Consider the following 23,327-nt stretch of genomic DNA (forward strand, 5'->3'; position numbering starts at 1 on the left):
TGGAGAGTGACCATCCTGAAGGAGAGCTTGATGAGATAGGTGTTGAGCTCTCTTAGGTCTAGTATAGGACGCCACGTATCTTCCGTCTTCCGAACCAGGAAGAACCTGGAATAGAAACCCCTGCCTCTTTGTGAAAGAGGTACCGGTTCTATCGCCCCCTTGATGAATAGTTGGTGGGCTTCGAGATGTAACAGTCGAAGATGCTTTGAGGGACGGGCGTCCGGAGCTCTTGTTGGAGGAAAATCTTGGAATTCCAACGTATGGCCATTCTGAACAATATCCAAAACCCAGCGGTCCGATGTTATAAAGACCCAGCTGTCCAGACAATAGGAGATCCTGCCCCCAACCGGTGTTCTTGGTGGGGGAGGAACAGTAGTCAGAGCCAGGAGGCCGCTATTGCCTCTTGGCATTGTCTCGTCCCTGACGGTTCTGACGTCCTCTCTGGGACTGACGAGAGAAAGACGCCGATTGCCCTTGGCGTTGGTTTGAATACTGGTTCTTATAAGACTGTCCTGACTGGGAGGAATACTGACGTTGGTTTCCTCGATAAGTAGAAAACCTCGCCCACGTGCTCCTTTAAATGGAACCTTGCGATAATTCAAGGATCCTAAGGACCTTGCCGTGTCCGTGTCCTTCTTTATGCTCTGCAGAGCCTCATCCACATGCTTACCAAAAAGCATCTCTCCGTCAAAAGGAAGGTCCAGGATCTTATTTTGGACCTCCTGACGGAACCAGGTCGCTTTTAACCCTCCCTGACGGCGCAAGACCGCTGACCCTGCCAAGGCCCTGAAAGCGGTAGAGGCTATGTCCATATCACAGTCGATGATCTCCGAGGAACATCTCTCCCCTTCCATAAGGACTTGTTTGGCCTCCTCTTGATTAGAGTCTGTTAAGAGGTCCACAAACGGTTCCATGTCGCACCACATCTGGCGGTCATACCTGCCTAGAATGGCTAAAGAATTTGCTGCCCGAACCAACAAACTGGCCATGGTGGAAAATCTCTTCCCCACATTGTCTAACCGCCTGCCATCCTTATCCGGAGGTGTAGTCAAAGGCGTTGAAGGGTTCTTGGACTTGCTCTGTGCAGCTTGAGATATCACAGAGTCCGGCTTTGGTTGACCAAGGAGACATGCAGGACTGCCCTCAGGGGCCTTGTATTTCTTCTCCAGCCGGGGAAGAACCGGGATGACCGTTGCCGGGTTCTACATAACCTTGATCCCCTCATTCCATACATGTTCGATGATAGGAATTGATCTGACGGACTTTCTGTACTGCGCTTTGAAATCGTACAGGAAACAGTCCGACTGTTCTACTGAGAGAGGCAGCCCAAATCTCGTGGACGCACGCTCCATAAGATTATGGAACCCTCCAATATCTGCTGGCGGCGACACGTTTGTGTCCCGCCCTGCATCATCCGGATCTTGCATTCCCGTATCATCCAGATCCACATCCGGATCCCCTGGATCAGTAAGTGGGACCACGTGCCCCTCATCCTCACCATCCGTATACAAATCCTGTGCATCGTCCTCAGCAGGTTCCGTAAATGAAGTTAGAGGAACCACTACTGGCACTACTACTGGTGAAGTACGTGGGATATTCTCAGGAGGAGGGGGCAAATCCACTAGCGGCCCTCGCGGGACCCCAGAAGTAGATAGACGCAGTGGTTGAACTTCAGGGCGTGACGGAAATCGCGCTCTGTAATCATGCAACATCATCTGCAAGTCTGTAACCAGAGCAATTGGTAGAGCTATCAAGTCCTGTCGCAAAGTCCGAGGACGAAATTCTTGCTGAACATATTGTTGTTCCTCTTGGTCAGCTTGCTCATAGTACTCCTCCGTATCAGTGTCCTGCTGCTTTACGTGCAGTTCCGAGGGACTGTAGGTGTCACCAAACTGCTCATCCACCTCCTCATCTTCCGATTCATCCAGCAGCATGGATGGTGGTAAAGGCGTCACTTGTCTAGGAGATGTCATCTCCGGTGTAATTTTCAACTTCTGTATCGTAAATGCAGAAATTTTACTCGTCGACGATGGTCCCGTCGTCGGAGCCGTCGTCGAAGGGACCACTAGCGTCGACGAAAGAGACGGTAATCGTCGTCGACAATACGGCCGTCGACGATGCTTGAATCGTCGTCGACGGTAGGGTCGTCGACAAAGCCCTTTTGGGACGGAGGAGAAGATATTGAAACCTCCTTTGTATCCCTAGAGGCTGTGTCCACACCAGCAGCCTGTCCCTGCCTCTCCTTTACACTTTCGTGAGGAGATTTCTTGGGACCAACCTCCTCAGACCTTTCAGAGATCCTATGAGGGGCTTTGACAGGGGGCTCTTCAGAGATGGAGGGAGATGACCTACCCCTCTTCCTTGATCTTCTGGAGGAAGTGCCAGAAATTGAATCTTCCTCATCTGACGAGACAACCTCCTTTCTGGTCTTTAGTTTCTGCAACCATGTCAGCAGACGACCCTCTCTGTCTCGCAAAGTCTTGGTTGAAAGAGTGCGACAAATCTTGCAGTCTGTGGCCTTGTGCTCCGGGTATAAGCAGTAAATACAACTGTCATGCTTATCTTCCACGAAAAGCCTCTTCTTTCCACAAGAAGCACATGGCCTGAATAAGGCTTTCTTCTCCTTCTCAGACATACTGTCACTATAGATGTCAAAAGTAACTTCTGAAAGAACAATGAGAAAAAACTGAGCAGAGCTCAGTGGAGACTCCCTAGCACAACGTGCGGTAGAAAAATCTGAGGCTCTGAGCTCTCTCAGGAAGGTTCCAAGGGGTGAGGCTGTGCTGATTGGTCCTGGCAAAAGTTTGGGCTCTTTTACACAAAGAGGGTGATATACTACAAAATGAGATGAGGCCTAGGCCTTTTTTCTCTTTTGTTTCTATGGTTATGATATATTTTTTTATTTACCGAGGCTCCCATTCCGACGACGGGGAATGATACAAAGCATGAGAATCTATGAAAGTTCCAATACTGGGGTAAGGACAGGAACCGTCACATTAAATGCATTACTCGAATCTGGCCTTCAGCAGCGTATGCAACGAAGTTGGTTATAATATTGTTTTATTTTAGAGGAGGTGAGAATCAGGTGATAAATGCTTCTCTTTCATTGAGACCAAAACAGCAAAAACAGATATCGGTAAAGCACAGGTAGGCGGTTGGTGGTGGCGTTCCACAACTTGTACATTTGTAAGTGTGCTTTCCTTTCTGTGTTGCTAACAGATGACATTTAGGTGTTCTCTATCTTTTCAGAAATATGTAACCACGAAAGTGGACACTGGTATGCAGCATGCCATACATTGAGGCCAAGAAATATTGAGATATATTGTTTGGTTATTCTATGACCACAATGTGTAGGCTCTTTTATTTCATTACTCAAAACTCAATAAGGTCCTGGATATTTTGAAAATTCTACTGTATAGAAAGGGCCATAGCTTGGTCAGTAAGATTATGGGGTGTGGGGGTGTGTGGGTGAGCTTCAGATTTCCCAACAATCACACAGACATATAATGTTAAAATATATTATATGAGAAGCAGGGCATGAGGGCGCGTAAGGGGCAGTGGAAAGAGAGGAGTGTGGATTGTTACGGGTACTTAAAACACAATATTTTTTTTTTAAACTTTTACGGCCTTTAAAAAAGACGAAAGAGAAAGTGTGTATGTATGTGTGTTTTTGTCAGTGTCGGCATGTGAAACTATCTAGTAAAATCTGACAGACACCTCACCATACCCAACTGAAAGCACTTGTCCCCAACTGTTTACCACAGAATAAATGTTTTTGGGGGGTGCAGCACCCCAAACACACCCCTGAAGCTACGCCCCTGTGTATAGACTAGGGGTTTGTAGGATGATCCACTGAGATTAGCCGGTAGCCTAACATTCACATTTTTTAAGTTGAGTATGTTTTGCATGGGATCGGCTTGTGTGCTGTGTGTTTGAATGCTTGTCTCATAATGCATCAGGAGCCAGATGTATGACCCTTTTTTGCGGCCGCAAACGGGGGATCCTCCCGTTTGCGGCCACAAAAAAGGTTAATAGCATGTACAAATGCTATTTTACGAGTCACTGACTCGCAAAATAGCATTTGGGACTCTCGCTATTAGGAAGGGGCGTCCCTTCCTAATAGCGAGTCAACATGCTATGTGCTAGTGTTTTGCAACCGCATTTGCGGCCGAAAAACACTCGCAGTTTACCACCTAATTCAAGTAGGTGGTAAACCACTCGCAAAGGGGAACGGGTCCCCAAGGGACCCCTTCCCTTTTGTGAGTATGTTGGAAAATATTTTTTAAGAGCAGGCAGTGGTCAACTGCCTGCCCTTAAAAAAATGAAACTGAAAAGTTTTATTTTTATTTTTTAAATGCATCCCGTTTTCCTTTAAGGAAAACAGGCTGCATTTTTTTTTCAAAACCGCTTTATTAACTTAGCAGTCCCAGACATGGTGGTCTCCTGAGCCCAGCAGGCCACCATCCCTGTGAGGGCCTGTCATTGCCAATGGGCTCGCAAATTGCGAGAGGCTCATTAATATTCATGAGCCTCGCAATTTGGGACCCCATTGGGAATCGCAAACAGTGTTAAACACACTGTTGTACATGCAAAATAGCGCCTCGCAAATTGCGAAATGCAAATGAGTTGCAATTTGCGATGCGCTATTTTGCAGGTCGTACATCTGGCCCAAAGTGATTTGTAATGGAATGTTATGAGAAATAATGAACTGACAGGAGGAAATAATTGGAATAAGAGGGACACTGATTCTGGAGTTGTCTTTAATGTCTTCTATTTACCAATCTTTTTCTACATCTTGTTTGTGGCAGACTACTTTATGAGAGAGGAACATCACTCCAAAATTGCACTTAATGTTTGCTATATTGAATTTTAAATATATATTTTATTCAGATTTGAATATTTTTTTAATGCAGCGTAGCACAAAAAAATAACCCACTACCCAGGTTGACACCTTCTCATGCATTCTCTTCTGGCCAGAGGATAAGGAAGACATATTAGAAACTGTTCATGGTATCCTTCTGTATTAACAAAGTCACAAGCAGTTATAACCATTTGTGTGAGCAACCACACAGAATAACATAGTCCAACGATGAGGATCAGAAAAATAACTTTCAAACATCCCCACTGAGGAGTTGGAGTCACTAATTTCCTTTCCTCCTATAAAATAATAAGTTAATTTTAGCATAAAAAGCTTACTTTAGCAGTCATACATTTGTAATATCGAATATTGTGAAAGTATTGTACAATTTGAGCTAAGTTCCTTTCTTCTACATCTCAAAAGTAGAGTAATTCAAGCAGAAACAAGATTGAGGACATTCTTGGTCATTTTTAACAAGGTAAAAAATACACATTGATCAAAGGATCTTCACTCACCAACATGGGCACATTCCTAGCTTTAGCACATTTCAAGCTTTCCCTAGTACTATGGGCAGAGTCCTTGGAATTGCAGGCCTCCTCATGTTATTCCTTCTTGCGATCAATGCTCTCCAGTTTTCTAGACTTTTACATCCACTGTGGACCCAGAACTGATAACTTTTCTCAACAGCTTGTGAGCAACGCAGATAGTCCCTCAGTATCTGAACATTACAGAGGTGCCACTGCTACTTTAAAACGTGTCATTTAACCACTTGAATCTCTCCAAATGTAAAACAATTTCACAGATCCTATTTTTTGGCAAAGCTCCTTCAGTGAGCAATGTCTGCTACCCTGCCAGCTTAAATCGAGAACTAAAAAGTATTTGACCCGTTATAAATGTTCCCTGAAAAAGTACAAAAACTGTAGTTTGGTTAAGTCATTGCGACTGGAACATGAAGGATGAATATGGCGGTGTCAGGTGGTAATGTTGTTGGATCTGTCTGACATCTTAATCAGTTTTGACTTCCCACTCTCGGAGCCTGGGCCAGCGGAAAAATTTAATGCTCCCCTTTAAGTAGTCATCTTGCTGCCTTTTGAGTCATTTACAAAATAACTGAAATCTGAAGTCTGACATACGTACTTGCTTACTTATGCCAGCTACCACTCCTGGGGTATAGGCAATCAAACAGGACTCTCCAGCCATCTCTGTCCTGGGCTTTTCTTTCAATCCGACTGCGGGTGTAACCCATCTCCTTGCACTCGGCCTCGAGGCCTCAGCGCCAGGTGTTTCTTGGCCTTCCTCCTTTCCCTTTCCCATGAGGGTTACAGGTCAGTTTTGCCTGGTGATGTATGTGGGCTTGCGGAGGGTGTGACCAATACAGCCACAGCTTCATTTCATGATTTCTTCATGAGCAGGGAGTTGGAAAGTCTGCTGCCATAGGTCCTTGTTGCTCATGGTGTTTGATTATTCCATGGAAGGTTATACAGTTCCTATATAAAGAAAGAAGGATAGCAATAGCCCATGTATCGGCTAAAGAGAGTAAGGTGTGTCTCCAAGGTCAAGGTGAGTGTGTAGAGTGAGGAGAGGGTACTCCTTGTTGTGATACTGAGTGCCCTCACACACCCTTGCGGATGTTTAGCATCATCATTGGGCACAGTTGCTCCTCGTGGGGGTGGCGCTGCAGTCCCTCACGGGCCCTTGATTAGGGGCTCTCTGTTGGAGTTCTTTTAGGAGTTGCCGCATTTGTGAGTGTGGGTGTGTGGGTCAGAGTGTGCTAGTGAGTGCAGGTATTAAAATTGAGACAGGGTCCAAAAATAATTTTAATTGGGAGGTCCCTGGTTCAAATTAAAAAATTAGCGGGGATGGAGATGCACTGTAGTGCTTATTATGAGAGGGGAAACTAAACAAAATAATGTCCCACTTCTCTCAACCCGTATGGTGTGATAACAAAAAGTGCTATAAGAAAAGTTAGGTCAACATGTTTCGCGCTTTTTAGATGGTCCCTATTGGATCCAGGAGCGCTTCGTCAGGACCAAAAGAAGAAAGTTTACAAGGGTGGGTTCGGGAAGAGACAACCCGTAATCCCATCCGTTACCTAGGTCTGGTACGCTTGACAATTCGTGTTCAGAATCCGTTTTTATACGAAATTCATGTTCTCAGCCTAAGGGGAGACATAACAAGGAAAAAAGGGAGGGGGGGGGGGGGGGGTTGGGGGGGGGGGAAGGAAAAAAGATGGAGGTAGTATTATATCAAGGTTAATGATATTGTCATGCCACGAGTGCACTGGAAGTTCCATAGTGCCCAGTGCATGAGGACCCACCGAATGTTATACAGTGGTCATGCTGCTGAGGTGGCCGGGAAACCACCTAATGGGAATGGGCAAGTTGCCCATGGTTGAGAGTGCTCAAAAGGAAGAGTAGCGACACACGAGGTGAAGAAGTGACATTGAAAAACGACCCTGAAATGGTGCTGCATAGTGTGCATCAATCTCGTCAAGAGCGAAAGTACGATGCTGAGGCGACCGGGCGTTAGCTGTTAATAGGGGGAGGATATGGTTCTAAAACCCGGATAAAGGCTCAGATCTTAAACGGTGGTGCGCGTGCAAGGCTAAGGGGGAAATCCCTGTGAGAGCCTGGTGCGGAGTGCCCTAGCTGTTGAGTGCAGGGATCGAATGGTATCACTATGACATGCACCCCTAAGTAGCTATGTGAATGCCCGTATGCACCCAACTGGATAAGGAGGTGGTGCATGGCGACGGCGTCTGAGCATCACCGGGTTGTAAGGAGTGGGTCCTGCTGACAACGAGCAAGTGGGAGCTCAGGTCTTATGGAGTGAAGAGTGATGGCGCGGCTGCCGGTGTGGTGCGGGTGCGGAGTGACCATGCTGCTAAGTGCACGGATCGTGGGTCAGGCAAAGAGGTCAAAAAATAATATGTACGAATAACAAAGCATCAGGCGCGGGCGCAAGCCTACCCCCTCCTATTCAGTGGTGGGCTCCGTCAGCGTGAGCCGCGTGGTAAGGCTGCAAAAAGTAAAAAGGTAAACTCGATAAGTAAACAGAGTTGGTACCTGGATAAAGGCAGCTGCTGGGGCGTCCCGAGTCGCTGGTGCTAATACTTACATCGTCGTTAGCCTTACGGAGCGGGAAGACCTACCCGTGCGGTGGTTCAGCCGGTAACATCGGTGTGTGATGGCCAAAGGTAAATATAGTATATCCGAGTAGGCGCGTCTTCCTGGCTGGTGACGTCATGACGTCCGGCAGGACGGAACGGACTACTCGTGGGCGGCTCGCCGGGTGCTTAGATAGTGACTACCGCGGCCATATTGGAAGGGTAATACACGGCCTGGTCGAACATGAGTGTGAACGGAGGGTGCGAGGAGGGAGGGGCCCCTTCCTCCAAGTTCCTACCGCTGCGCTAGACAGGATGAAATCCGGGGAATATAAAAACCGTACTTCGAGTTATAGGTCCACAAGCGGACTAAGAATATGAATATGTTCTCTAGGTGTGTGGAGTTAGAGTGTGTGAGAGGACTTCTCTTCTAATTGTATGGGGAACTAAAGCCCATCTAGTTAATTAATGTCAAGATCATGAGTGGATGACTCTGCCGATTGATGCGGTCATGTAGATAATGTGAGCCCATGCTCACCGGTATAGCGATAGATATTCAACATCATATTCATGATGCTTGATCTCGTAGGTTATCAAGTGGTGGTGCTCAATGATATGTTAGCTAAGATCATTCATGGTTGTTCTAACGAGATAATTCCACCCAGGGGATGTCATCATTCAATCCCCCATTGTTACTTTTCAATTTAAACACCCATCGTTGTTCCTGCCTGAACAGTGTAGCTGCTGACCATGTGGGATTGGATTCAATGATGGTCCATCGCAAACTTTCAGGGGGGTGATTCTTTTCTAGAAAGTGACTTTGTAGTTTGGTAGCTGTGCGTCTACACCGAATCGTGCTCTTGTGCTCACCGATTCGTGTTTTGATTGGTCTCATAGTCATGCCAATGTATCTTGAGCCACAGGGGCAGGTAATCATATATACACAGTTTTTCGTATTGCAGTTGGTGTGATGTAGTTGCTTCCATGGTTTCGCAAGTCCCAGGTCAATTTCTTTGGTGGCGCTGGTCAGTGGGCATACTGTACAGGACCCACATGGATAGTGGCCAGTTACCGGGGGAAGGTTCCATAGAGTTGGTTGGATTTTGATCGTATTCTTAGGGCGTGTGTGAACTAGTATGTCTTTTAGATTTTGTGTCCTCTTGAAAGCAAAGAGGGGTTTTGGACCTGGTTGAAACTCCCCAGTCTCCAAGATCTTCCAATGCTTCTTAATTATCCTCTGAATTTTGTTGGAATTCGGGGTAAAAGATGTTACACATGTTAGTGTCTCTGAGATGGTTTTCTCTTTGGTTTCCAGTAGAGCTTCTCTATGGTTGTTTCTTGCTCTTTTCCGTGCTTGTTTTATAATTTATAATTTTATAATTAAGATCTGAGCCTTTATCCGGGTTTTAGAACCATATCCTCCCCCTATTAACAGCTAACGCCCGGTCGCCTCAGCATCGTACTTTCGCTCTTGACGAGATTGATGCACACTATGCAGCACCATTTCAGGGTCGTTTTTCAATGTCACTTCTTCACCTCGTGTGTCGCTACTCTTCCTTTTGAGCACTCTCAACCATGGGCAACTTGCCCATTCCCATTAGGTGGTTTCCCGGCCACCTCAGCAGCATGACCACTGTATAACATTCGGTGGGTCCTCATGCACTGGGCACTATGGAACTTCCAGTGCACTCGTGGCATGACAATATCATTAACCTTGATATAATACTACCTCCATCTTTTTTCCTTCCCCCCCCCCCAACCCCCCCCCCCCCCCCCCCCTCCCTTTTTTCCTTGTTATGTCTCCCCTTAGGCTGAGAACATGAATTTCGTATAAAAACGGATTCTGAACACGAATTGTCAAGCGTACCAGACCTAGGTAACGGATGGGATTACGGGTTGTCTCTTCCCGAACCCACCCTTGTAAACTTTCTTCTTTTGGTCCTGACGAAGCGCTCCTGGATCCAATAGGGACCATCTAAAAAGCGCGAAACATGTTGACCTAACTTTTCTTATAGCACTTTTTGTTATCACACCATACGGGTTGAGAGAAGTGGGACATTATTTTGTTTAGTTTCCCCTCTCATAATAAGCACTACAGTGCATCTCCATCCCCGCTAATTTTTTAATTTGAACCAGGGACCTCCCAATTAAAATTATTTTTGGACCCTGTCTCAATTTTAATACCTGCACTCACTAGCACACTCTGACCCACACACCCACACTCACAAATGCGGCAACTCCTAAAAGAACTCCAACAGAGAGCCCCTAATCAAGGGCCCGTGAGGGACTGCAGCGCCACCCCCACGAGGAGCAACTGTGCCCAATGATGATGCTAAACATCCGCAAGGGTGTGTGAGGGCACTCAGTATCACAACAAGGAGTACCCTCTCCTCACTCTACACACTCACCTTGACCTTGGAGACACACCTTACTCTCTTTAGCCGATACATGGGCTATTGCTATCCTTCTTTCTTTATATAGGAACTGTATAACCTTCCATGGAATAATCATATAACTTTCAGGAGCACTGGTACAGGACCTTTTTCATTCGCTCCTAGTCCCCTCTCTCATTGATTGGTTGCTCATGGTGTTTGGCCAGCGGATTTGAAGGGTTTTACTCAACAAGTGTTGATAAAGCTCTGAACTGTGTTGGTAGTGGTCACTATTGTCCTCCAAGTGTCTGCTCCATACCGAAGGACCGATTTACGTTGGTGTTAAAAGCCTGATCTTGGTTTGCAGCGGTAGGTCCTTGGAGCTTCAGATTCTTTTTTATCTCTGACATAGAACTGATATTTTGTCCTTCATTTTGAACTATCTCCTCTCCTGACTAGCATCCTTCATGCACATTGGACCAAGGTTTTGATGTATGCTATTAACACCCAATTCTTTCTCAGCCTAGTGGAGGTTGCTGTAACAATCTGCCCCAATTAGCTCAGCTCTCGGAATGATCAGTTAGTAGAAGTCTGCCAATTATTCTACAACTGAATCCCACAAAGTCAGACATTCTGCTCCTAAAAACAAACTCCTCTGTTTAGGATTCAAGTCTCTGGTCCCTCTGATACTGGACCATGCTCTTAGTGTGTGCAGTCTCAGTTTCTTTGTAGAATTGGATGTAAAACTAGAAAAACACATCTAGGCAGCATCTAGCAGGATTTTGCCTGAAAACTGTGCTGCTTTATCACAGCCTTATGTACAGTTTCACCCAGATCTTTGTGACTGGGGGTGTATGTTTGCATTGTTCAGCATTCCGTTGAGACCCTCAGATTTTCCACAAGTGAGAACAGTAATACTGTAGTGCCAAAGCTGACTCTCCGGGGAGGAGGGTGGGTTGCATGTGAAGCTATGAATGAAACCAATGCTGGATAACTGCAGTTACAGGTAAGTAACTAATTTCTTATCTATTATTGGGGTATCTTTCATATATTCAAATGCTTGAATCAGAATACTAAGCAGTTACATACATTTAGTAAGCATTTTTAGTGGATGGCGGGTAATGCCAATAATACTTCCAGATGTATTCACAAAAGGTATGCTTTTTTAAAGTGTTGGTGTAGAGTAAAAGCATATAGAAGGCATTGACAAGTGCAATAAATCTCTCTATTGTCTTCAAAACACAAGTATATACATTTCAAATTTACAGAACACATTTGTTTTTACATTTTCTATAGATATTGACAATAGAACAGCAATCCTCTACTTAAAGAGGCTTACCTTACTGAAATAAGTCACGTAGTACTGGCTTTCCCACGGCTGCGTCAGCCCGCTGTGTTGACTTCAGGCAGTAATGCTGCATGAATGTATGCGTTGTCTTCCACGTTGCAGCTCTGCATATTATTTCCAGAGGCACACCAGCAAACATGGCAATTGAAGTAGAGACTGCCAGAGTGGAGTGTGCTTTCACTGTCCTTGACAAGGGTTTGCCAGCCTTATTGTGGCAAATTTGAATTGTGGTTGCTATCCATCAATAGTAGTTTTAGAGATTAAAGTGCCTTGACGGCCTTGCCCATAGGCTACAAAGAGTTGATCAATTTTGCGTATAGACTATGCAGGTAGAATTTAAGACATCTTTTGATGTTTGGAGTGTGTAGAGCTCGTTCCGCAGGCGTAGTAGGATCCGGGAAAAAAGTCCTTAGAATGACCTGGGCCAATCCGGAGCGATCAGAATCATCCTCGTGTCCGAGTGTGAGAGTTTGGTCACCACCTTTGGGATGAGTGGAACAGGTGAAAAGACATACACAAATGCCCCTGACCAGCTGATCAAAAGGGCATTCCCCTTCGACCCTGGTCGGTAGTACCTTGAGGCGAAGTCTCTGCTTTTTTTGTTTGTGTCGTCCGCGAACAGATCGATGCTTGGACGACCCCATTCTTGGAAAATGTCCTCGACAACTTCGTGGTTTAGAACCCAGTCCTGCTGGTCCTCGAAGTGTCGACTGAGAGAGTCTGTCCATGAATTCTGCTCTCCCGGTAGGTGCACTGCTGTAATCGATAGATTTCTCGCTAAGAGCCAATGCCAGAGGGCCTGAGCTTCCAGCGACAGAGTCCTCGATCGAGTCCCTCCCTGTTTGTTCAGGTAATACATGGTGTTCGTATTGTTCGTCTGTACTAGAATGGAATTGGTCTGAATCGAAGGGAGGAAAGCCTTGAGAGCCAGATGCACCGCTCTCAACTCCAGCATGTTGATGTGGTACAACTGTTCTTTTGTATACCATTGACCTTGTGTCTGGAGAGACCCCATGTGAGCTCCCCAACCCTGTAGGGAGGCGAACATGATCAAAGATTGGGAGGGAGGAGCCTGATGGAATGGAACTCCTACCAGGAGATTTTCTTGTCTCATCCACCATGGTATTAATGCTCTGGCTGCGTGCGACAGTTGTATCCTGTCTTCCCACTGAGCCGTTCTTTGATCCCACTTGTCCTCCAGAACCTGTTTTAAGGGACGCATTCTCAATCTGGCATTGGGTACCAGAAAGACGCAGGATGCCACTGACCCTAGAAGAGATGCAACCTGGAGGACCGAAGGTAGGTTGTTGTGTAAGATCTGCTTGCCCTTCAGTGCGATTGAAAACAGTCTCTCCTCCAAAGGAAACACTTTTACTATTGCGGAGTCTATTGTTGCCTCCAGATAATGAATTCTCTGCGAGGGATGCCGAGTCAATTTTTCAAGGTTTACGTGGAGACCCAGTTGCTGGCAAAGGTCTAGACATTGTTCCTCACACTCCGGGGAGAGGGACCTTTCAGAAGCCAGTCGTCGAGATAGGGGAACACAAAGATGCCCCTGCATCGTAGAGCGGCTGCTACTACTACCATGCTCTTCGTGAACACTGACTTCAACCCGAAGGGCAATACATTGAACTGATAATGGGAGGACCCCACCAGGAAATGCAGGAACTTCCTGTGATGAAAATTGATTGGGACATAAAAGTACGCATCTTGCAGATCCAGCGAACACATCCAATCTCCCTGTTGTAGATGTGGATATATTTGATGAAGAGCCAACATGCTAAACCTTTCTTTTCTGATGGACTTGTTGAGTTCTCGAAGGTTTATAATAGGTCTGAAATCTGACTTTCGACCCTTTTTCTTTACGAAGAAGTACCTTGAGTATACTCCTTGACCTCGTTGTGATGCAGGAACTTTCTCGATGGCTGACTTTCTTAGAAAGATAGACACCACCCGCTGCAGTAGTTTTATCTGGTGGCATGTTGTTTTCGCTGGTGGGATCGAGGGAGGTCGATGTCGAAAACGTAGAGAGTACCCATTCTGCAGTGTAGTCAACGCTCATTGGTCTTTCGTAATACTCTGCTACTCTTCCAGATGATTGGCAATACAGTGATGGAGGAAGTGGACACTCATTGTTTAATTGGTGTTTTTGCTGGGGTAGTTGCCTGACGAGGGGTTCCTATTCCTCTGGGGTACGACGACCCTGGTACTGGGACTTCGATTGACCGTGCTACTACTGTTGCCTCTGCCAATGAGGGGTTTGAACCCTCTGACGGAAGGGTCGCCGATTGTAGGGCCTGTAACGGCGCCATAACTCTTTCTTCTTCTCCAGCCCAACCGCCTTCGGAGTATCGAGTTCTGACTTCATCCTCGACATTTACTCATCAGTGTGAGTGCCAAACAAGGATGAGCCTGTGAAAGGGAGATTGAGAATCTGGGACTGCGCTTCCGGTTTAGGAGCAGTAAGATGGAGCCATGGTGATCTTCTGGTGCTGATTCCATGAGCATAGGCTGCGCAGACAGCGACGCTCCATCAGCAGCGGCGCTGATCACTTGGTTTGCTACCAAGCTGCCTTCTTGCACAATTTCCTCAAAATCTCTGCAGTCTTCCCTTGGTAGCTTCTCTGTGAACCTCTGCAGAGAGTCCCACAGAGATCTGTCATAACGGCCCAACAGGGCCGAAGCACTGGAGACTTTCATCATGGAGGCTGACGTGCCACAGACTTTTCTCCCCCATGCATCCTGTGCTCTGCTCTCCTTATCCGGTGGAACTGTAGATGAGGAGACTACTGCGTGTGTCTTCTTGGCTGCAGCTATAATAACGGAATCTGGTGGAGAATCAGATCTGAGGAATAATGGGTCTTCTTCAGGCGGCCTGTATTTTTTCACGATTATCGCTGGCGCGGGCTTGAGAGTCACTAGAGTTAGAAATATGTCCATTACAGGCTGGAGTAGACATCGGACCAGAGGTAGCAATGGCTTTGTTGCTGATCTCTGATGCAAAATCTCGAATATGACTGAGGATGAGCTTTGCTGAGTAGGCATAGAAATGTTTAACTTGTTTGTCCCTCTGGAGAGAACATCGTGAAAAGTAACAACGTCGTCTACTTGAGAGATTCTCGACGGTGGGCTGTCTGTGAGAGTCGGGGAGTAGTCCCTCTTCAAAGAATGTGTGGAAGAGGGTGAACTTGTTGGAGACCTGTGTCTTCTCCTTTGCTCTCAAGACCTGGATCTTCTTCTTGAAGAGCGAGCAGGAGTATGTGCGCGATCTCTACTCCACAATGGAGTAGTGGGAGAGAGATCCGCTGCTTGCACGAGACGGGCAAGAGGAGACCTGTGTAAAGGACTGGAATAGTCCTGAGCACCTCCCATTTGTGGAGCGTCAGCTTTGCACCAGTTATGTAGAGGTAACAACCATCTGGGAGAGAGATGCACTGATTGAGATTTTCGTCTCTCATCCCGCGCAGGAGCTTCCTCCGAGCGTGAGCTGTGTGCAGATGGAGATTTTTCCTTCTCCGTTCTTGCAGGATCCTCAGCTGGATGGGATTGACCAGGTGAAGATGCCTGGCTATGCGACGTTGAAATGACCACCGGTGATCATGAGGAAGAAATAGAAGACCGGCTTGACAACGTGCAGTGAGATACTGCTCTCGATGTCCGTGATGGCGACCGAGAACAACCCACTGAGTGTAAGCCCATAACAGATCTGCGCTTCGACGTTGAACATCCGAGCCTGGACGCCGAAGGAATGCTTTGTCTTGACGGTAAACGTCGCTGCTTCTACATCGACCTCTGTCTCGACAGCCTTCGTGGTATTGTCGACGGAGTCCTCTGCCTCGACGTCGACCGTATTCGAGATGCCCTCAACGGAGACTTCTGCCTCGGCGTCGACAGTCTTGTTGTCGAAGGAGTCTTCTGTCTCGACGATGAGTGTCTGCACTGACGTCGATAGAGACCTCTGTCTCGACGTTGAACGCCTGTGCATCGAAGACAGGTGTCTCGACATCGATCTTCTGTGGGATGAAGTCGACGGAGTCCTCTGCTTCGACGCCGGAGACGGCGCCTTATGCCTCGACATTGATGACATATGTACAGATCTTGATGGAGACTTGTGCCTCGATGTCGACCTCTCAAGATTGTGAGGAGACAGAGTGTCCTGTCTCGACTTTAAACGTTTGCCCAACGCCAACGGCATATGGCTGGGTCCAAACTGGAACGGCATGGTGAGCAAAAAAACGATGGATTTAGGCCCAGATCTCTGTACTGGGGAGAATGTATGACATTGTTCTGCATTCTGTCCATCAATTGTTCTTCTTGCATTAGTCACCCCGAGTGGGACGGGTATGCCCAGACGTGAGTCCCATGCTCTACATGCCTGGAGTCAAGCTATCCTGACTGATGAGGGGTGAAACCCTGAAGCCGGTCATAGGATGCTTGTTTCTAGTCCAGGAGGGCCTGGCAGTTCGAGCTGGACTGTTCCCATTGGGAGTAGGGTCAAGACTGATTTGCACATGGCTGGGTCCAGACTGGAATGACATGGTGAGCAAAAAAACGATGGATTTATGCCCAGATTTCTGTACTGGGGTGAATGTATGACATTGTTCTGCATTCTGTCCATCAATTGTTCTTTTTGCATTTGTCACCCCAAGTGGGACGGGTATGCCCAGACGTGGGTCCCGTGCTCTCCATGCCACTGGAGTCAAGCTATCCTGGCTGATATGAAACCCCGAAACTGGTCCTAGGATTCTTGTTTCCAGTCCAGGGAGGACCTGGCCTGGCAGTTCGGGCTGGACTGTTCCCATTGGGCGTAGGGTCAAGACTGATTTGCATATGGCTGGGTGCAACCTGGAATGGCATGGTGAGCAAAAAAACAATGGATTTATGCCCGGATCTCTGTACTGGGGTGAATGTGGGCCATTATGCTGCATTCTCTCCATCAAATGTTCTTTTTGCATTTGTCACCCCGATTGGGACGGGTATGCCCAGACGTGGGTCCCGTGCTCTCCATGCCGCTGGAGTCAAGCTATCCTGGCTGATGAGGGGTGAAACCCAAAACCGGTCCTAGGATGCCGGTTTCCAGTCCAGGGAGGACCTGGCCTGGCAGTTCGGGCTGGACTGTTCCCATTGGGCGCAGGGTCAAGACTGATTTGCATATGGCTGGGTGCAAACTGGAATGGCATGGTGAGCAAAAAAACAATGGATTTAGGCCCAGATCTCTGTACTGGGGTGAATGTAGGACATTTTGTGCTGCATTCTGTCCATCAATTGTTCTTTTTGTATTTATCACCCAGAGTGAGATGGGTATGCCCAGACTTGGGTCCCGTGCTCTCCATGCCACTGGAGTCAAGCTATCCCGGCTGATGAGGGGTGAAACCCCGAAACCGGTTCTCGGATGCTTGTTTCCAGTCCAGGGAGGACCTGGCCTGGCCTGGCAGTTCCAGCTGGACTGTTCCCATTGGGCGCAGGCTCAAGACTGATTTGCATATGGCTGGGTCCAAACTAGAATGGCATGGTGAGCAAAAAAAGGATGGATTTAGGCCCAGATCTCTGTACTGGGGTGACTATATGACATTGTTCTGCATTCTGTCCATCAATAGTTCTTTTTGCATAAGTTAGCATTTGCAGCACCATTTTGCATTTAACCGCCATTTTGTGTGATGATCGAAACTAACTTCTGTCCCTCTTTGCCTGCCTCAGCAGAAAGCAGCTTCAATATTTTTTTTTTGTATTTCTCCAAGCTGAGCTTCGTTGTTTCAATGCATACATGATTGTGCCTTTGCATACCTGCCTTGTTAGATAGGCCTGTTCTCATGCTTACAGTGGTGGGCATGAGCAGAATAACCTTGAGGCTGAGATAACATGTACCCGATCCCAGGAGTGTAGCTCATCTTCTTTGTCTCCTTTGTTAACCTGCTCCAACTGGAAATTTCCAGTTTTGGGCGGGTCTTGCTGGGCATTGGAAATGTATAACATCTGATGTAATGTTGGTGAGGGTCAGTCTCCTTGGGAGCATCTTAGGAGGCTAGTCAGACTGGACTCCGCTCGAGCACAATACTAATAAATAACTTGGTTTGTATTCTCTACTGTCTGAAGACTCTTCATTTGTATGTAAGGCTGAGAAGTGGTCGTGAGGGACCCGGGTGACCCTAATCGGGTCACTTCCTTCAAGACCACCACCCCTCTAATTACATTCAAAACAGAAAACTTGGTTTTTAGAAGCTGCCATCATTCCTTAAAGGAACTGGGGCTTCTTAAAAAAACAAAAAAAAAACATCAGAGAGAGCAGATAGTTGCCCCCTGGACGACTGCCTACTCCCCCTGCACCTGCCACCCCAATAGCCAAAGGAAAGGGGTATAAAGGGAACCCATTCCCCTATGTGAATCAGTTACGACTCCAACTTAGGTGCTGGTAACGATCAATGGTTTACGACCGGAATTACGAGCGCAAACCATTGATACATAGGATATAGAACCGCTACTTGGAAAGAACACCCTTAACATGCCCATTCCATGTGATTCAGTGATTTATTTCTAAACTCTTGTTACCTTTAGGAAAAGCTTTTCTAAATTGCAAAATGAGGTTAGTACATATGTAAAAGGGTTTTTGCTGTTGCAAACAATGTATTTTATCAAGCTGGATGATTTGCAGTCACACAAATTATCTAGACATTTTCCCCCAAGTTCCCTACAGAAAGCATGAAAATTGAGGCTATTGATGATGATCAATGGCTCCAAAATGAAGAGCTTCGTGCATTCTTGATCTCTTGATGGCCTTGCCACTGTTAACTAAGAGACTTTCCTAGCAGTTCTTGCCACTGTCATAGGTTTAGACCACATAATCCTGCAGCTGTTTACCTTCTATCCTACAGACGAGAGTTTGTTCACTGGACGCTGAATGCAATCCCTTGCCAGTCAAAAAACTCACTCACTATGAACAAAAACGAATAGCTCTTTTATACCACATATCACAAAAATGTTCCACACTGCCTAGCAGCAGATTAATTTCCCAATGAAAATCAAACTCTGCAAGCAGTACTACAAAAGTGCTAAAAAATGGTATTAAAAAAATCTACAGCTCCACCTCTCCTATCTTTTTCATGGGGAGATCCTCACAATTGTAAGTTTACTACTTAGTAGTAAATGTGGAAAGGACTCTGGGGGTTGATTGAAAACAACATGTTTAGTTAACTATAATATATTCAAAACAATTACATTTAAATTGTGCTATATAATGCTATAACTTGCTTGCATTTTGTTCTCAATTTACAATAAAAGACAGTGGCACAGCCAAAACAAGATGTGATTGACGCATTAATGACTGTTTTCTGTGACTGAAGAGGCAGCAAGCACAGAAATTTCCTTGCGGGAGCTTAGCAAGGCAAAACACGTGCTCGCCACATCCACCACCTGGTTGTGGTGGGCTCGTCAGTTGCTGGTCTAGTTTAAATTCCAAATTTCAAACTACATTAGCCGGAGGGGAGGAGGAAAGAGGGGGCATAACATCTGGCCAGCTATCCAACACCCATAGAGGGGAGGTGGGTTCAAACAGCAAAATCTTGGTCTCATCTGAGTTTCATTAGAAATTGCTGGCCCACCTACACTCAAAAACAGACCCTAAACAACCCTTGAAAGCTTCCTGCACACCGTGGACACCATTCTCAAAAGATAGAAACAACTGTGTATTATCACCAAAAGAGGCTATCCACATGCCAAAGGACTCCACCAGAAAAGCCAATGGGGACATAAAGACATTAAATAAGGTAGGGCTCAAGGCTGAGCCCTATAGTAACCCAGATTTAAGGATTTTGATGTCAGAAGAGTAGGGAGGCATCCAAACTGCCTAACTCCTATTGTCTAGCAAGTATGGAAGCCAGGCCAGTGCCTGGCTTCCAACTCCGTTGTCTTCTAAGCACTGAAAGAGAAGGGCGTGCTACACAGTGTCAAAAGTCGCTTGTAGATCCAATAGGATCAAGGCAGCCTGTTTTCCTAGACTTAATGACATCCTAATCGAGTCGATCACCTCCACAAGAACCCTCTTAGTAGTATGCCGAGGCTTGAAACTCAACTGTGATTGGTGCAACAGACTGAATCACTCCATACACCTGCGACTTTTTAATGTGATCACCCAATCTGACCACTGATGCAGTTGCAAAATTTATTTGTAGGGTAGTTACTTTATTCATGCAAAACATACTCACCTCGATCACTATCTAATTTTAGGCAATATCAAGGCTTTTGACTGCTGTTGTTGTGTGTTTTAAACTTTGTCCAGATTCTCTACACAGGGAATTCTTTTTGATGATAGTATTTGTTTCGGAGACGACAGCAATGGTCAACAACCTCCCACACCAACCGCTCTCCTCCTTGACTAATCGCCACCGTTCAACTCCTGGTAGCTAGGCAACATCACATTCCACATCAAGCAATGGTAAACAGCTGTGAACCAGTTATATAAACAAGTGTGGAGTATAACAAAGACTTACTGCCATTTTCCAAACAAGCTTGATACTTAAGACTACTTAATGTAAGGTCAGCTAGTCCAATGATTAACTAAGTATAAACAGCCCTTGTTAAATGTCCAACAAAGTATGGGGCTACTCACAACTCGGGTTAGTTACAATAGATAAAAGTGTGATTCTGTCGGATCTATTTTCGATATTTAAGAATTGACAGGAAGTCAGTAATGTAAGATCCTTCCACAAGCCCAAAGAGTTTTCAAACGGACAGAGATAATAGAAAAACTGTTTCAATTACAAGAGGTATATTGTCTTTTTCAATAGTTGATGCCATTAAAGAAGCAACATACCTCAACAAGGTGCTCCATGCACGGTGTATAAGGTGCTTGTGCACTAAAGACGTGTGTATGAATACATTTATACAAAATATTTACAATATTTATAAACCACTTTTGATTATTCAGTCTATCAACCCAAAGGTATACATCAATTTCAACTGGGTCATTACATGAGTTCATTTATTATATGCCAGCCACTAGTATAGTACAGACCGTTTCTTGCGTTAAGGTTTCAATCCCAATAATTCAACATTACAATGGATCATCGGAGGAGGAGGTCTTCGTCAGGACAACATATGGAGACACCAGAGTCTGCCATGTAAACAATTCTGATCAAGGGCTCTGGTCAGTCTCAATAAAGTTCCAAAAGGTCGCTTTAGGATGCTGATCGGTATCTCCAGTAGACACGAACACAGAGAATATACGACATGGATGTGACATTTATAATCAAGAATGTTTAGAGACTTATTGATCAAAGCCCTTGATCAGAATAGTTTACTGATGTCTACCTTAAGTGGACAGTCTGAATAATCAAAACTGATTGATCAATATTGTATTTATTTATTTATTCACACACTTCTTTACTCTTATAAATGAAACAACGTTTCTACTGTCTGCGACTATTAAGAGTTCAGCAACTTCAAAAACTAAATCAGCTCTTCATCGGTCTGCGATCAATTAAATGCAGTTCAGTCTAAATTGGAGAATAACAACTTAACAGAGGCTATTCATGGGTAGGATTTGAATAACACTGTAATGTGATTATCAGTTTTTGAACGTATAGCTATTAATGCTGTAGTAACTTTACCTTGGTGTTGTTGGATTAAACTTTTCTTCTTTTTCTGCATCTTTTGTCTGAACTAAAGGATTTTCAATTACAACTGAAAAAAATCGCGCCATTATGAGTAAGTGTATAACTTACTTTATCACTTGAACTGCTGCATTATAAATCTTGGCAAAGGTAAACAAAACAATTACATTAAATAAAAAGTAATTCTATGTGAAGTCATTAAAGATTTTGCAAACATATTTGTAGGGAAGTAAAATGTTACTGTAGTTAAAATCTTTTTTGTTTTGACTGTAAAAGAAGACAGTATTATAACTACTAGTAATCTTCACTTGCATGTCTCTCTAAGATGCCAAGGCATTAAGGTAATGGATTGTGATAAGGGAAATGATGACTGGGCTGTGTAGGAAACCAGATTTAGTACAGTAACGAAGAACGTGGCTGCAGTTGTGATGTGTACTGGAGCAAAGCTCAAAACAAGTCAAAATACTTTAGGCCCTGATTTAGAGTTAGGCGGTCAGGTCGCTCCATTACAAACGTGACAGATATCCTGCTTGCCATATTGTAAGTCAGTTATATACTGTGACACTTGTAATACGGCAGGCGGCATGTCCGTCACCTTTTTGAAGGATCAACCCATCCACCAAAATCTAAACTAGGCCCTCAGTTCCTAATAAGTAAACTAGATATTGTGACAAAACAGCAAGCCTTTCCTCAGAGAAAAGTGTGCCTAGTATATAAACAGAAGCTCTAAAAGCACAATAAATTATAAAATATTTCGGTCATTCATTTCCAAAACTATTTAGTTAAAAGGAGCACAATTTAATCATCAACAGGACATAAAAATGAATACAACAGGATAGATTAAAATACCAAAAAACATTCCTTAAGCTGTAACATAAAATAAAATCCAATTCAAATCAAATTGGTGTTAAGATGTCAGCCATATCCAAGGCCTACAGCGATGAACATGGAAGAATGCAGGCAGTAGGTTTGCCTTACTCAACACTTATGGAGCACTGGGCCTTAGCCACCCCTTGCGGCCAGCCAGTAATGGACTGAGGTTGAGTAATAGTTATTGCTTCGTCCAGTCTAAAATTTTCCCTTCTGACATACATTTTCTAGAAGTTGAAAATTATCAGCAGCACCAGGTGAATAGCATCTGTCACGGAGGGCTCCCCTAGATTGAAAACTAACTTCTGTGGTCCTGCTGGAAAATGGTTCAAAGAAGGACAACCCACAAAATTGTAGCCACCTAGATACGATCTTCATCCAGCATTCTTTGGTTCCTTCTTCCCCTTAAGCATTTTAGCTTAGTACTTCATCAGCAGGGCAAGACTTGAAGCTGCAACCTTGAAGGGCTTTACTAAGGCAAACACCTAATTTTCATGGTCACATTGGAGCCTTGAACTTCAAGACCAATGTATCCGAATAAGGCAAACTAAAAAGATGTAGCTGAGAAAGCTATGTTTTTATCGGGTAAATTTGGCACCTTTTCCTAGCCTGACAAATATGGAAAATATAAAACTCCTAACATTCAGAACAAGTTCTGTAATATCTTCCTTGGTACTCCAAAAGCCCCCATATTTTAAGGGAAGTTTTCTGGGACAGCACTCTAAGGGTTCAAGAGGTAAAAAAGCTTCTCACCCCTTCTAATCAGGCCTACAGTCAACTGCCCAGTTACCACTGGTATGCATTTTTTTCCAGTCAAAGGAATCATTCTCTTTTCTGGGGATCTTCCATACTCTCCCACGGTAGAAAAAGAAGAACCAACCAGCAGGCACATACCCCTAGTCATGACATGGCCCCTTTTGTCTTGTTAGGTGGACAAAATGGCCGCCTTATGCCTAGCTTCGGTTTCCCCCACCCTCTTACAACTCCTTCAAAAAGCCAACCACTCTAGCCCTCAAAAGGTCAAAGAAAAATCCCAACCTTTCTGAACATTTGCTCCCATCTCTTGTACTAAAAAGCTCCTTTAGATATCATTGCCTCAATGTGAAAAGATAGCAGAGTGTCAAATCCTCACATGATCTGGGTGTGAGCTGCCATTAAAGGTAGGCCT

At 45.2% G+C, this 23,327-nt stretch overlaps 1 protein-coding gene across 1 annotated transcript in view; it reads right to left on the bottom strand.

Annotated features, from left to right (window-relative positions):
* Positions 1-23,327, bottom strand: part of MEIOB (meiosis specific with OB-fold) — an 877,351-nt gene that overhangs the window by 746,634 nt on the left and 107,390 nt on the right. The window contains exon 5 of the mRNA XM_085629370.1: positions 21,287-21,359. Within this exon, the coding sequence (XP_085485496.1) occupies positions 21,287-21,359 (73 nt within the window). The remainder of the gene's footprint in view (positions 1-21,286; positions 21,360-23,327) is intronic.

This window comes from Triturus cristatus, chromosome 10 (genome assembly GCF_964204655.1).
Source record: "Triturus cristatus chromosome 10, aTriCri1.1, whole genome shotgun sequence".
Taxonomy (NCBI): domain Eukaryota; kingdom Metazoa; phylum Chordata; class Amphibia; order Caudata; family Salamandridae; genus Triturus; species Triturus cristatus.